General features: G+C 43.1%; 1 protein-coding gene across 1 annotated transcript; it reads right to left on the bottom strand.

Annotated features, from left to right (window-relative positions):
* Positions 1-444: 444 nt before the first annotated feature.
* Positions 445-3,287, bottom strand: LOC130179649 (retinol dehydrogenase 14-like). The gene is made up of 2 exons (XM_056392602.1): positions 2,928-3,287; positions 445-1,579 (listed from the first exon to the last, which is right to left on the bottom strand). Exons 1-2 carry the CDS (start codon positions 3,168-3,170, stop codon positions 962-964), a joined length of 861 nt encoding a protein of 286 aa, XP_056248577.1. The 5' UTR covers positions 3,171-3,287; the 3' UTR covers positions 445-961.
* Positions 3,288-10,108: the final 6,821 nt, after the last annotated feature.

Raw genomic sequence — 10,108 nt, 5'->3', positions numbered from 1 at the left:
GTGTAGTTGGTTTATAGCTTAACTTTATCCACTAAAATCAAATCAGTTCATCCTTGAGTCCATGTGAACATTAGTGCTAAATTTAATGAAATTCCCTCAATATGTTACTGAGATATTGTGTCGCATCGTGACCTTGAACTCTGACTCCTTCGACCACCAAAATGCGATCAGTTCGTCCTTTAGTCCTAGTGAATGTTTGTGCAAAATCTGAAGAACTTGCGTCAGGATGTTACTGAGATATCACGTCCACAAGAATGGGACAGACAACCTGAAAACAATATGCCTCCAGCTCTGACGGCCACCGGTGCAGAGGAGTAAAAACTCAATGTGAACACGTTTCTTTGTCTTTTATCAACTGTATGTAAAGCAGAATGACCTCTGTGTATGAACTGTATGAACAATATAAATAAATAAATATGTTTTTTATTCAGCATAGAAAAATCAGTCGGTGCAATGACTTTATTTCAGTCTGTCTCTTACACTGATCGACACACTGCTGCACTGAAACGAAGCAATGACACAGAAAACTCTTCAATCAAGTTGATCAAAATCAAAACACAAAAATAAAATACAAAAATTCTCAAATTTGAATTGACACAAACTTTTCAGCTTCGGGAGGAGGCACTGTGGTCATACAGGATCCAATCACTGGTTCAGAATCTGGATTTATTCTATATTAGAACAAACTGCTGATCATCAGGTAAAGATGAAGAGTGTCAGTCAGCTCCCTGCTTTGACCTGCAGCCATGACAACTGTTGTCAGGTGATACCATGGCAACCAGACCAGTGTGTGACTCTAGTAAACCACCACTGAAGTTACAGCCTGTGATCTGACCTTGATGGAGGAGAAAGAATCATTCTTCTTCTGACCAGAGCGGGAACTGAATATTTATGATTTTTATGATTTCAGATGATGGACGTGTCTCTGTCATGATAACCCTGAGGATATACTGTTTGATGGTCACATGGTGATGCCCACCATGACTTCACTGATGTCCCACAGTTTACTGGCCACGTCCCGGTCTGTGGCCTTGTCCAGCAGGACCTGAGGCTTACACTCAGCGAAGCACTGTCCCTGCACGCCGTCCACCTCTGGGCTGCAGGCCAGATACACTGAGGTCCGAGCTCCTTCCTCCGGGCTCTTGAACAGGCCCCGGGAGAGCAGGCTGAACAGGGGCTTAGCTAACACTGGGACGTGAACGTGCCTCCCCAGGTTAGTCCTCACTATGCCTGGAGTCAGAGCGTTCACCGTCACCCCGCTGCCCTCCAGCCGCTGGGCCAGCTCGCAGGTGAACAGCAGGTTGGCCAGTTTGCTGCGGCTGTAGGCGAACGCCTTGTCGTAGGCGTGCTCGCTATTCAGGTCCTCGAAGTTAATGTGTCCGTGCTTATAGAGTTTGGAGGAGACCACCACCACGCGGCTGGGAGCGGATCGCTTCAGGAGGTCCAGCAGCAGGTGGGTGAGCAGGAAGTGGCCCAGGTGGTTGACCCCAAACTGCATCTCGAAGCCGTCCTCTGTCCTGCTGTAGGGACACTGGTAGATCCCAGCGTTGTTGATCAGAACATCCAACCGAGGCTCCTCCTGTTCAGCACAGAGACACTCAGCTACAGACAAAAGGCTTACTTTGTGAACGCACAGTCAGTGTAAAACCTGCACTAGAGGACAAACAGTGTGAGTCTGTATCATATACTAAAGCTACACTGTGTAGTCTACATGATGCTTTAATAATTACAGGTATCCTACTAATTATTCATGTCACATTAAAATAAAATGACACAAGGCCAGTCAGTAACCATAGAGCTTCTCATGTTATCAAGGAGACTTGATACCTTTTTAAAATAAAACAAAACAACAGACATATCATCTATATAACAATCAGTAGCATCTAGTCGTGTTGCGTGTGGCTACAGGAGGACAGGCTAGGGGTGTTCCACTGAGCGCTCCCCCCAAGAGGCCTGGCGCTCTTCCCTTGTGTTGTCTGGATATGCAGCGTTTTTTCTGTTGCATTTGTTTTGGAGGTTTATGTTTGTTTGTTTTTACATCGTTTCCGTGTTTGCAGCGTGTTTGCTGTTCATGTTTTTGTTTTGAATTCCTGCAGGAAGTTTCTGTTGTTGTATTTGTTTTGTATTTACGCATGTTTTTTTTCGAACCTGCAGCTCATTTCTCCTAATGCAAGTGTTTTGGGCTGTTGCAGCAAGTTTGCCCTTGTTGGCCACCTGGTTTAAGGTAAAAACATGCTCATCCGCATCACTGTTTTATTTAGTGACATTAATTCTAAATACTGTCTGGACTACAGTTATGGTGGAGATTCAGGTACAAACTACAAAAGCACTGAAAGCTGCTAGTATTATTATTATTAATGACTGCTACCGCTAAATATAATAGAAATAGTGAATAAATGAAATGGCACAGTGAATCTATTAGTGTTTGCACATCCACAAATTTTACTGTTACTCCTGAGCTGTGAGAACTCCATTAAAAAATGTTCCTGTCTTGATAAATGAAGGAAGACACATTAATAACAAAAATAAAAACTGCTTCATATGCGCTTTTGCGAATCGATGAGTGATGTTATTCAATTCAGCTGTTAAATAATCCTTTGAGCAGCAGCTGTTTTACTCAAATATAAAAAAATACATAACTTTTAATCTAACGTGTAAAGTGTGAAGACAGGAACTGCAGGCTGATTAATCTGAAATTGTTATTACATAAGTGATATTTGTGAAATCAAACCTAAGCCGAATTAAAAAGTGGAGCTTCTTCAATGAGGAAATATACTGTTGGATTCTAACGGATGAAGGATTCAGAGATAACACAGTCATATTTATAGAAATGCACAATTTCCGAATGAAGTTTGGTCTGACGTTCATTTTAAGCAGACTTGTCTGTGAAACAAACTCTGATCAGCGACAGAAATCCGTCCAGCTACCTTCATTATGTCCTGACAGAAAGTGTGTACAGATGTGAGCGAGGCCAGGTCCAGCTGTTTGAGGACCAGCTGTGAACTGTCTGCACCGGTCTCCTCTCGGATCTCCCGGGCCGCCTCCTCAGCCCTGCTCAGGTCCCGGCAGGCCATGATCACACGGCCCTGGAGCTTCACTATCCCCGCTGCGGTGGCCTTCCCGATCCCGCTGTTGGCTCCAGTCACTATCACCGTCTTTCCCTTCATCATTGTGACTGTTCATCTACTGCCGTTAGAGTTCGGAGCGTTAAAAGCTAACCTGATACATGAGTGCACAACAACATAGAAACACTTCATTACCCAGAGTTCACAGCAGACCACAGTTCCCTTTGTGTGCGCTCGTAAAATAGACTTTCCAGCATTCAGATGACTTTAGTAGCTGTTTTATTTTCCTTTATGCGGCCGTTGTTTAACGGCCACGTTATTATGATTTGTGATTAGTTAGAGTTTGTTTTTCATTTTTTAAATTAATTAGAAAATGTAAACTTTATCATCAAAATGATCCTTTATAGTTCATTAGTTTTCTGTGGAGTCATAGTAGTGCCAAAAAAGATTAAGTCTATAAAAAGAAAAGAAATGTGGAAATAAAATAAGAATAAATAAGTATATATAAAGACAAATAAATAAAAATTGAAATTTAATTAAAAAAACAAAAAAACAACAAACGCTTTTCCCCTATTGCCTTTGCTTTTCCCCTATGTGTCTGTACACACATTCTGAAGTTTTAATGGGAGATTAAAGCTCCATATTTTCCTCCTCTCCTGTGTTTTATTTGAAGTGTTGATCCATAAGAATTTATTTGTGCTTTTAAGAACTAAAAACCATCTCAATGTAGGTTTACATCTCGTGATGTCATCTACAGATCAGGAGCCCTTCCTAGTCTCAGGAGGGGCCACATAGCTAGCCATACTGGGCAACATGAAAGCCCATCTCTCAGTGAATAATAACCATCATGTATTTAAGCCACAGTATGAATAATATTTTATATTTGAACGTTTCTAAAGGTAAATCTGGGGGAGCTTGTTTGAATGGGCCTGATGCAGCTGATAGAATTACCAGGCAACAGCCGAAGCTCAGTGTTATATTTTCTACAATTACTTATTTATGTTAATGTTAATATTAACACTTCAGATTCAATTCAATAAATGTAGTTTGATTATACATCATTCGGAAAATAGTCCCCAACTAATGCAATATTTTCTTCTGTTAGAGTAACATATGCTTAAAACTGCAGGGACCAGCTGTTTTAGGAAATTACAGAGCCTTTTTTTTATCATTATTAAATATATGACAACATAAAAAGTCAACAAATACATCCGTCTCTGCTGCTGGTACACATAAACATCTACTGCAAACATTTTACTGCAAATTCCAACCCTGTACAGATAGACAGGATTAGTAGCTTAGAGGTTAACAAAAAGGAAGAAGGAGGAGAAAGCAAACAATGGCTGATGGAGAGTGATTATATATTTATTTGTTCTTTATATATATTCTCTGGTTGTATAAGTTTCGTCATTGACTAATAGTTTTATGAATGGAAATTATAGAAAATGAATTCCATTATCATCCAGCCTCAGATCTGGAGCCTGACACTGATCCATCAGATGAAGCCTGTAACGGTCTGTGGCCTGCAGCCAGTAGAAACAACTACCTCCACCACCAGAACTGAGGCTGGGCTGCTGTGGTTCGTTTCACAGCTGGGGCTCCACCAGCAGCAATAATGTGGCAATAACATCTGTAACATCTGGAAAACATTGGAGTTAAGGTTGAGCCTGTAAATGACAAGTGAACCTGGGTCCAGCTCTGTGGCTTCCCATCACACCAGTAGCTGCTGCTGCTGCTGCCTTCAGAGACAAATGTAAACCTCTTCACCCTCATACAAACTGTCATAAAACATAATCACATCTATAGCCGCACAGACGAGACAGGATAAAAGAGAAAATAGTCCAACTGTTTGTAAATTACAGATGACCCACAGTCTGATGATCAATACTGTCCATGTCAGATCTATGGTTAGCCTAGCTTAGCACAAAGACTGGAAGCAGGAGGAAATGTGTGTGAATGCCATGATGAAGTAAAGTTAGGTGGTGTCCATTTTAACATGTAAACACAGGTGTATTAAAGAGTGACTGATCTCTGATCAGGTCTGAATCAGGTCTGACCTTGTCTTATTCCATTTAGCTGCTTCAGGATCAGGGTCCTGGTCCTGGTCTTATTCATACTGCTCACTGTCACTAACTGTGTCCCAATTCAGGGGTCACATACTTCGCACACAAAACTTGAGGTTTTAAGGCCCTTGGTTTTAACAGTTGTGCTGTTGATCTGAGCTGAACCAAGTACTTACATTCAAAAGTGTAATCCTCGAGTTCTCTGTCAGTTTTGATTGCTTTCATTACCGGCACGCAATGAATCTTGGGATAGGTTGCAGGACACGTTTCTCGGCCACATTTGAAGGATCCATTGAAACAGGATGGTCTAATTCCCCGCTGTGACACATTCGGCCTTCAAATGCAGCCCCATTTGGGACACAGCTTCTGTCATGGCTCCCTGGGACACTTGAGTGGAACATCATTATGGTCATTAGTTACACCTGTGACAGGTCTATAAAACAGGACTGAGAGAAGAGAGAGCTGGTGACAGGAGATATTCAGCAGTTTTCATTGATGAAAGATCAGATTCACGGTTTCATCGTTTCAGCAGATCATAACTCAGGTAATGTCAGGTCACCAGTGGACTATAGATTATAGATTAGAAAGGATTAGGCTCTGCTGCATTACACTGAAACATCCTGATGATAAACTGAGGAGGTGCTGACCTCTGACCTTCTGCCTGTGTCAGAGCTCACAGCACAACGGTCCTGAGAGACTCAGTGCCACACACCGATGAAGCTGTTTATTTATCATGAAGCCTTCTATGTTACATGACCTGGATCCACGTCACCGTGCTGTCAGCTTCCTGTATATCACCACATTAACAGTGCTCACACACGCTCTGCGAGACGTTCACATTGTTCTATCCAAACACAGCAACAGTCCACGTTCCCATGTACAGGCTCATGTTTTCTCACATGAGGAGAGAAAAATAACAAGACAATTAAAGGACTATCTGTCATCCAGCTCATAAGAAACAGCTTTAACTGACATAATGTACGATCTAGACGACAGCTGCAGTCCCAGTGTGTCACCAGCTCAGGCCAGCACTCAGCTGTGATGAATGGAGGTCGGAGCTCGATGTGGAGGTGAAAACATAGGTGCGGGGCTGTCTGAACTGTGGAGCTCAACACTCAGAGCTGAGTGCTCCCAGGGCGCTGACACAGCCGCGAACAGTGAGATCCAGGTGACTGCCCCGGGCCCCGGCTACAAGTCACACCATGAATCTGAATGAAAATGAATCAATAATCATGTGTTTAACATCACTTGTCTTATATTTACATAGCATAATGACAGAAATGGCAATAGCAGTTATCACGTTCCACAGAACCATGTTACTATAGCAACAGCACAACAACAACAGTCTTCACAGTCATCATTAGATGACTTAGACCAGTGCTTCCCAACATATGGACCAAGGAAGGCATTGCAGGTGGGTTGTAAAATGGTACAGTTTTTAAAAGAAATGTAAATATGTATATACGAATGTAGGCATACATATATATATATATATATATACATATAGATTAGATTAGATTAGAAAGTCTTTATTGTCCGTGAGGGGCAATTTGATTTGCAACAGAAGTCACAACCAATACACATCATATAAAAAATAATAAAATAAATATAGACATAAAACCATATATCATACAGTAGATTTCATCATAAGCTACAGTTGCACTAACAGTTGACGTCCATGGCAAAAACTGCAGGATCAAAATGGATAGCTGGTTACCAACAGGAAGAATTAAAAGGAAAAAATCAAGACACAGATGGCGACAAGTGATAGAAATGTAGCTTCCTACATGTTTCCCAGCTGTCAGTTCAGTCCCGAATGTTCCATCATTATCATTAAAGTGAAAAGTGCTCTGAGGAACAAATTATTTGGCCTCTATAATGTTCGGAGGTCAGATGTGGGCGGCCAACATTTTTGAGATTTTCAAGCGGACCTTGAGTTGGAAAAGGTTGGGAACCGCTGACTTAGACGGTCGTGTCAGCGTGTCAGAGATAATAGTCAAATCATCTACCAACATCCGGTGCTAGGACTTCAGACGATGGGGGGGCGCAGAGCCACAAAATGCTTTCTGTAGACCTGATCAGAGGCACAGCGATTGTAGAGTGAAGGTATTGACAGTTGTGTTGTTCTCCCAACTGACGACCTTCTCTAAAGCACCACCGGTTCACCACGTATATAATGGTTTACATGCGTAGTCCATGTGCAGGCAGTATCACCCTCCAACACTGCAGCACATACACCATGTTTGTGTTCATGCGCTCACATGAGACAACAGAGAGGTATGCTGTTCTTAAATAATAACCCTCTCGATGTGAAGCGGTTAAAACCAAACTAATTCCACCTCCATGCATTTAGCTGATTAGTTTCCTGTGCTACAGTCCCTCTCAAATTGGTCTCAGACTCAGCCCCAGTAGGACTCAGAAATACTTTGGATTCTTGGCCCTCAGAGCTTCTCCTGGGAGCCACGCTGACAGGCCTGACCTCAGCTGACCCTGCTGTGATTACCATGCAGTAGGAAGAGGCCCCAGAAACCTGAGAGCCCACTGTATGATGAGGAGTTAGAGGGAGGAAGAGTGTTTGTGGAGGCGCTGGATTTTATGTGAACTGTTTGAAGAGAATCAGAGTTTGTTTGTTTGTTAGTGCTGATTAGGATGTTTCTGACTTTTCTGTCTACTTTGTGTAATTCCCTTTTTGTCTTTTCTTTTGTTTGAATTTCAATCTCCTTCATTTGTTAAAGAGAGACTCTGTAACTGCAGAGAACTCATGATGAGTTCTGACCGGACTCTGGTGTAGAGAACACAGGCTGTTCTCCCACGACTGTCCCAAAAAACTGAGGGCTCTAACTCACATGAAACACAAGCCTCTTTACTAGTTTCAGACTGACACAGTTCATTTTACTGTCCAGCACCCGCGTCGTGTGAATAGTAAATAAACTTGGGCCCATCTGAGCACCCATGGGTCGAGAAAGAGACAAACAAAAACCTGAACTTATTTCAAATTCGATTTAACAGAAAACGGTGATCACAAATTAAACATCAATCAACTAAACATCAAACATGTTTCAATGACAATAACTGCAGTTATGAATAAAACTAATGTACATGACAACTGCTTCAAGCGAATCTCACATGTCTAGTTAATACTGATACATAGAGTTCTTATAAAGTGGTAACAGCAGCGCACATCTGTCACAGGAGTCACATCAGCTCCAGGTGAACTTCTGTTCGGCCAGGTCCAGTTGTTTTCTATTGAAGATCATTTCGATCGTCTTCAGGGAAAAATTCTTTCACCTGTGCAGGTGATGACTGTGACATGAATCAAAGATCCAACTGCTGACACCTTTTCTTTTTTCCAGTCTTCACACGGAGACGTCTGTTGGTTTTGTGCGAGCAGCAGAGTGCGACACCATGAAAGTGTGCACCGTTACCCATAATTCATCGCATCTCACCTGACGGAGGATTTTTTTTTTTTTGAAGATTTCTCTTTTTGAGGGCGTTTCTGGTTTATTTCTATAGCAACAGTATAGATAGACAGGAAAGTCAGGGAGAGAGAGGGAAAGACTCGAGCCAGGGCCACTGTGGTAAGGACTCAGCCTCGGCAACATGCTACACGCTCTACCAGGTGAGCTACCGGGTCGCCCCCGACAGCAGGGTTTTGCCCCGCCTCTGTGGCCAGTAGGAACATGTACAAACACTTTTCATGTGTTTGGGTGACACTTGAACCAGTTTGTTTGAGGCATATAAACTCAGTGGGTTGAAGTTGAAGCAGGAAGTGGATTTATAAACTGTGAAGGATGTTTGCAAACGTTTGTGAAATAATTTCACTGTTGTGTTTGTTTTCTCCTCCAAATAACTTTGACTAACTTTTGATACCGTCCATGACGGGAGGCTGGTGCTGTTTCAGCTCATGAGTCTGTGTCATCATGGTAAAATGTGGTCCTGAAGACACCTCCTGCAGCTGGAACTACTACAGAGGTGCTTCTGAGGACTTTGTGGTTTATGTCCGTGCGAGCTAGTCACTGAGTACTCATGTAATAATGTAGTGGAGATTACTCAGTACTGATGAGTCTGAACATCAACATGTTGACACCCGGTCTGACCCCATCACTTGACGGTCTCTGGTTCAACCTGCGTTCGTTCACAGCCTGTGATCATCTGACCGCTCATGTCTCTTGAACGCCGTGATCTGTCGTTATCTCGGTGAATACAATGTTACGATGTCAAATCTACAAACAATAAGAGCCAAGCTGTGACTGGCCTGATCCGTCCGTACGTCTCATCACACTTTAATTGAATAAGAAATGAATTCCCAGAGTTGAACTTGAGGCCTGTCCTCCCTCTGTTTCCCTCATCAACCATCAGCCCTGTGTTTATCTGAGATTAAAGCTACAGTGATACATTGTCATGCACTTTGCAGTGCACAATTAGAGCGATGTAATTTGCCAGGTGCACTAATCCATCTTCTGGGTAGGTACTGTCAGCCTGGTCTGCATCAGGGGCTGCAGCGTTCACCCAGATCTCTCCCTCTGCTCTCATTGATTTGCACTTATTACCCCACTCCAGAGTCATTGTGGGGATATGTAAACAACTTAACGGCGGGCATGTTTCTGTACTGTGTGGGATGACTGATTATGCTCGACTGACTTTCATGCAACGCACGGGGGCCACGGTCCGCTTGCACCCGCCCCCGATGGACCCTGCGACCCCCCCACCCCACCCCACCCTGTGAGGGAAGTGCGACCCAGTGGAAAGTGTGGTAGGCATTTTCTGCATTAACACTCTGACCCCCACGCTCACTGTTGGTTCTGATGTTAATCAGGTAAATAGGCCAAGGAGAGAAAGGGGGAGGGAGGGTGTGAGAGTCCAGGAGAGTGCAGACTGTGTGGTGGTTGATGGAAGTCTCCACAGTCACTGAGCGAGGAGATCTCATCATGATTCACAGCTCTGTGGCTGGATGAAACAGTGAAGGGTGAAATAGTGATG

The sequence above is a fragment of the Seriola aureovittata genome, chromosome 13, assembly GCF_021018895.1.
Source record: "Seriola aureovittata isolate HTS-2021-v1 ecotype China chromosome 13, ASM2101889v1, whole genome shotgun sequence".
NCBI classification, from domain to species: Eukaryota; Metazoa; Chordata; class Actinopteri; order Carangiformes; family Carangidae; genus Seriola; species Seriola aureovittata.
The sequence above is the reverse complement of the archived record's forward strand: the minus strand, read 5'-3'. Positions and strand labels throughout refer to the sequence as shown.

What these genes read in the sequence shown, in the direction of transcription:
- LOC130179649 (XM_056392602.1), bottom strand. Translation starts at nt 3,170, where the DNA reads ATGATGAAGGGAAAGACGGTGATAGTGACTGGAGCCAACAGCGGGATC. An exon ending in TCTGTCAGGACATAATGAAG is followed by an intron (nt 1,580 to 2,927) that starts GTAGCTGGACGG and finishes TGTGCTGAACAG; the next exon opens with GAGGAGCCTCGGTTGGATGT.